Source organism: Acromyrmex echinatior, chromosome 3 (assembly GCF_024713525.1).
Source record: "Acromyrmex echinatior isolate Ae372 chromosome 3, ASM2471352v2, whole genome shotgun sequence".
Classification (NCBI taxonomy): domain Eukaryota; kingdom Metazoa; phylum Arthropoda; class Insecta; order Hymenoptera; family Formicidae; genus Acromyrmex; species Acromyrmex echinatior.
The window spans coordinates 23,511,699-23,517,698 of record NC_141854.1 but is presented as its reverse complement, the minus strand read 5'-3'; the positions used below and the strand labels follow the sequence as shown (position 1 = coordinate 23,517,698).

The 6,000-nt window shown below is 29.4% G+C and overlaps 1 protein-coding gene across 7 annotated transcripts in view; it reads left to right on the top strand.

Moving 5' to 3' along the window:
- The first annotated feature begins 1,037 nt into the window (after positions 1–1,037).
- The window catches only part of LOC105143346 (calcium release-activated calcium channel protein 1), a 28,318-nt gene continuing 23,355 nt past the window's right edge, over positions 1,038–6,000 (top strand). Inside the window, exons 1-2 of one of the 7 annotated variants that reach the window (XM_087403792.1) lie at positions 1,298–1,509; positions 1,592–5,496. In XM_087403792.1, the coding sequence (XP_087259918.1) occupies positions 5,457–5,496 (40 nt within the window). In that variant the 5' untranslated portion in view covers positions 1,298–1,509; positions 1,592–5,456. The other 6 variants (XM_087403790.1, XM_087403791.1, XM_087403789.1 and 3 more) reach the window with 6 other exon arrangements.

Here is a 6,000-nt window from a genome sequence, read left to right as displayed (position 1 = left end):
GTCTACTTTGAATTAATCATCGATTAAGTCAATCATTGAAATTTAGACAAAGTCATTTCGAGGATAATTTCTAGCTGTATCTTATACAGTACAGAAAATAGCATAATTGTATACTGTATATTGCAATAGTATTATTATAATATTGCTGAAACATTGCAATATTGTTGCAATGATATATATTGTATGGGATAATTCACCGCTCTTAATTTAATTTTTCTATGTGTAACAATAAAAGATAAATAATTCTATATGCATTATTGAAATAATATAGATATATTTTTCGATAAGACTCCTATATTATTTGCATGAGATGTAAAATTTCCTATCCTATTATTAGGAAATCTAAATTCCTAGGTCTAATTTTTTTATAATTGAATGCTGCATAAATTATTTTACAATTAAACGAGAACTTTTGCTTATCTTTATATGTTTAAAAAAAATATATGTAACATCAGCGTTTATTTATAAATTATCGAAGAGAACAATGCAAATTGAAATACATTTTTAGAATTTAAAATACATTTTATTCAAATAATTACATAAAAAAATTATACGAACGTTGTATAACATTGTAGAATTAATCTCCAATTATAACTGAAATTTGGTCAAAGCTATTCTGCTCCAATATTAAGATTGACTGAGTTCATCAAAGAAAACAGCTTTGCAACTTGATGATTGATATTTTTGTTCTTAATTCCTTAATTTCTTATTTCTTCTTGTTCTTAATTCCTGGATTTAAATGTATAAACTAATCATATTTAAATGTATAAACTAATCATATTTAAGAATTTTACAACAGTATAAAATTACTGCTTTTTTTGATGAACGCGCTTTAACTGAAGCTGCAAAATAACACTATATGATAATATATGATGACAACGCGCAGTTGCAAATGCTGTATCCGTCTATACATATCGCGAGTTCGATTCGAGGGTGATCGAGGGTTACGACTTATAACAAGGAAGGTCGCGACGCGAGTATGTGACGCGAATAAGTTCGACGCGGCGCAGCTCGACGTGGCAGTGCGACAGTGAGATTCCTGGTTCCCATAGTTTTCGTGAGCTTCAAGTCGTTTTCGCGAGGCGGATCGAGGTGCCTCGCGTAAGATCGTTTTAGCAAAGCATGCGAATCGGGCGATCGTATCCTATCGGCACCGTCGAACTCCGTCGTCGTATCCGGCATATCCCCGGCGAAAAAGGAGCGAGCGAATTGCGCGGTGACAGGGTCGATACGTTGACTTCAAGGGCGTGCGGCTCACCCACGCAGGTTCGTGGGACAGCAGTCTTTACGTAAGTCAGTTTTCCTACAAAATGATACGTATGTGCTTTGTGTTATTTGACGATTAACGAGGTAACTCGCGAAACGGGTGGAGCTTCGTCGATCGCGTCGCTGTATAGGTTATGTTTCTTTGGCAATTGACGACGCTCAAGCAACGCTACTACTAAATATGTAACGTGGAAAGGATCCATATGTATGTGTTGAAACGGACTCTGAATTTTTCATGACTGGGTTTGTATTGTTACGATAGTTAAAATATTTGAGATATTTTTGTAATTAATTTTGAACATATGTTTTAAATGATATTTTGGAGGAGTGAAGAAGGATTGTCCCGCCTGTTTGCATGTGTGACATTGATCTGTTACATCAACTGATGTTTACGTGACGTGGAGTAAATGTAGTAGAATTTATGCGATTTCAGCATGAATGTGACAAATATTGATGTTCCATTTATGCGCAGACTTATGCATGTATTTAAATATTTTTAAGAGAGAAAGAAGCAAAAAGAGAGCATGCATATATTATATCACTTTTTGCTTAATTAACATATTCATCGATATGTTCGAAATAAAACTGCTGTTTAGCGAAAATTTCATGTAAGAATTTATTCATTCATTTTTAGGACATTTTAAAATTTTAATTTTTACTGTCGGCAAAAACAGATTTTAGTAATTAATGCCTTTTTGCTATTTTACATTTTGTTGTTCAAATAAAGTTTATTTTATAATAGAACCTTATTGTTTGATGTACATAATGATGTATATAATTAATTATAATTAAAAAATTTTGATCGGTTTTTATTTAAAATATTAATTATTGTAGTGAAATTGATTTCTGAATTATTTTTAAATAATAAAAACGAAATATAACGACGATACTTTGTATAAATTTTAAATAACTTTTTTGCTACATCCAATGATATAAAGTTTCAGTTTTTTTAAAAAGATTATGAGGCATTTATTCTTATTTATATATTGATTGTAACTTTTAATTTTTTTTATCACATAACATTAAAATTTTATTACATCAAATTTAAACATTATGAATCTTCAAAGTTTAGAAAATATTGTTTTGTATTTATTAATATCTATTAATATGTTTAGATTAAAATTCCTCGGCGGTTACATTCTCATTATAAATTTATATAATTTTCTAAGGAGGCATAAATTTAATAATCTGAATGGGAGAAAAGAGTAGAGGAAGAAGAATTATTTTTCCTTATTATCAACACGCGTATATAACTTTGTGCAAATAAATTGGAGCGAATACACGCGAGAGAGCGTGTTTCTATTTTCGTTGTGTGTGTAGCGCACATATAAAAAAAAATCACATAAACCAGAAATTTGTAAACATGCCGGATAATACAAACAGATCATCAGATTAAGTAACGACATGATTTAATTATGTAAGAATTACTTCTACTCATAATTAATCATCTCGATGATATAATATTGATAAAACACAGCGTTGCCTCTGGAAAAATAGTCTGATGTTGGTAATTTTTTTTTGCCATTCTTTCTTAAATCTTTTTAAATTTAAGATAAGAAGTTTTCAATTAGTATCGGATTTGATTAATTTAAAGCAAGAATTAATGAACAAGGACGTTTACAAAATTGTTTTCCTTAATTTTTTTTGAGATATTTTTATTTTCCTTTGAAAGATTATGTTATTAAAGCATAATTATTACGAAATTTATTTGAATAAAACGACATTTAAGTATTGAAGCAGTTAATAGCGATTGTTGTCGATGTTAATGGTACATTAACTTGGCTCGTAAAAACTAATTGAGTAGAACGAAGGGTATTGACAAAGGCATAAAAAAAAGGGTAAAAAATAGTTACTTTAAACACTCTGCAAAGTTTATATATATATATATACATAGAAATCAATAAATACAATAGCCATTATAGCAATTGTTGTTGATTGACTGCAATATTAATGCATTCGCAGATTTTTCCACAGATTAAAATATAATACTTTGTAAACGTTGAAGCCGACGTAACTTCAGTTGATGCATGAAGCTAATTTTTATATTTATTCGTGACTAACGATAGATTATAATTTATTGATACATTGAATCAATCATTGGAAATGATGATAATCTTTACAAGTTCGGATTTCGATGCTGCAAACACTCAAAAGTTAGTTCTCCTCGTCAGTTAGTAATATAGTATATATACATTTATTTAATTTGTATCACATAATTTATTAGAAAATATTTCGATTTCAGATTTCAATCTCAACTGTGATGTGATAATTTTTATTTGTACACGCAACCTAGAAAATATACTTTTTCCTGACACTGTCAACTCTTTTTTGTCAGTGACTAATCACTTTTTTACGCATATAATTATTACAGCGTTATGACGTAAAGCTTGAACTTCGATATTTAAACTTTAAACGATAGTTGCGTGCGCAGAAATAACAATATTATTCTAGAGATACTGTGATATTTTTTTTATAAAAACTGCTTTGAAATTAATAATATCAATTAATTTTTGAAAGAGTGACACATTTAATTTCACAACGAACTGAAATTTTAATGAGATCGTTATTAACTAAGAAAATTTGGCAATGGTTCTGTTTTTTTTTAGCTAAGATTTTTTTATTCTCATATATACAATTGACTCAAAAACAACATTTGATGATATGTCAAAACATCGACTTTTATTAATACAATATAATAACAGTCAAAATATTGAAGATACAAGAAATTATTTGGAATTAATATATTTAATAGCAGAGCTTATTTAATAGCATTATAAGAAACGATTTTGTTGAAGTGTCTAAAAATTTAGCTATCACTCTAAATTTTTAAATATTTCAGCAAAATCATTTTTTGTACAGATCTGAGAAAATAATTATATTTGAATCATTAAAATAATTATGTAGAATGTTCTAACTAGTAAACTAGTTGCTTATCAAAAGTTTTTGCAGAATTGCTCATGCTTGAGTTTCCTGTATAATTATTTTAATAATCCAACAAAATTATTTCTAGTATCTGTATCTGTCTGAATTTTTAAATATTTCAGTAAAATTTTCCCATGTACAGAAATCCAATTTAATCCTAACAAATTTAACACTGAAAGATAGTGATAAATTATTTATTTTGAGTACTGAAAGCACTGAATGATAATTTTAATACTTTTAATACTTACACTGAGAAAAACGTCTGGTTAGATTAATTGGAATTCTGAAAATTTTCTGGTTAAATCTATCTATTATTATTCTAGTTGAGATAATCGAAATTCTTATTCATATAATCAAAATCTTCGTTCATTTCCAATATTTTTCTCAATGTGAAAGAAATAATTAATCATTATCTTCTAGTATCAAATTTTTACAAGGAACACGTGTTACTTTTAAAATTTGTCAATAATATTTACATTATCTATTAGAACACACTTCGTATCTGATTACATGCTTATCGCGAAATAATTAGTGACTCGCGACACTAAACGGTCCTCGTCAGTCTGCGTGTTACATTCGATCGTCGTGCGTTCTCACGACGACGCGTTATAGTGATATGAGAAAGACAAAGATAAATAAATAGAAAGAGAGAGAGAGAAAGAGAGAGAGAGACATTCCAGTTTTCTCATAACCGGTGTACTGTTGCTTTCCACGCTCAGCTGACACGGCCGTGGCTTTTCGACCGATACTCCGAACGAACAGCCTTTCGAGAACAGCCTGCCAGTCGACATTCGTGAGCGTAACGCGTACACTGCGGAGTTTGTCGCGCTCTTTTCCACTTTTTCCGTTCTAGCGGTTCTTTTCCTGCATTTCGCGAATATTAACGGGAATACGTCGCTCTTCCCGCTGGACTCGTGAACGATTTCCCGGCTCTCCCATCGCCATTTATCGAAGTAACATTACTGTACACGGTTGAATACAGTTCTCGACGTAAATTCGGATTTCTATAAATACCGAGAGGCTAATATCTAATATTTACTCGTGATAACGAAAACGCAACGAGCGTAGAATATGGTTCCGCGTATTTATAATACACTATGAAGAAAAGTAGTTAACGTGGTTAAATGTGTTATATTAATTTATAGTGACTTTTTAATTCAAGTATTTATGTATCTAGGTTAAATATACGTGAGCTGGTGCTCGCAAAGCATTTTACATTCCGATTAATTGCTAATACTGCGACCTATTTTTTGTGATTGTTTATCTTTATGAACATGGAAACTCGTCGGCGTGTTGATACCGGCACTCGTAAGTTCTTTAAGAATAAATAAAATAATATCTGTGAGTCTATAGAATAAATCTAATACAAATAAAACGCCTATTCTTTGTGAATGTATCATCCTTTTATTTCAGAAGTAACGCAACTCAAAAAATAAACCAATGATTCAAAAAAATAAGTTTTTCAGATAAGAGGAAGAAATATTATTTTTAACTTAACAGTAAATTATTGACTAATTAAATATTGGCAAAAAAAATATTCTCAGAAATGTGAACAAATGATAATTTTGTTTCACAATCTTTAAAAAACCACTTTTTTAAGTTGTGACGATTTTGATATAAAAAATTATAACAAATTTAGAATATTTCATCAAAGTGTTATAACTCAATACCTTCATAAAATGATTAAATTAGATTAAATGATTAAATTAGAGATAAAAAATACATTTCTTCAAATTTTAATCACTAAAACTATTTTAACTCTAAATATTCTCTGTAGAAGACTCTTCTTTATTTAAAAAAATGACACAACTC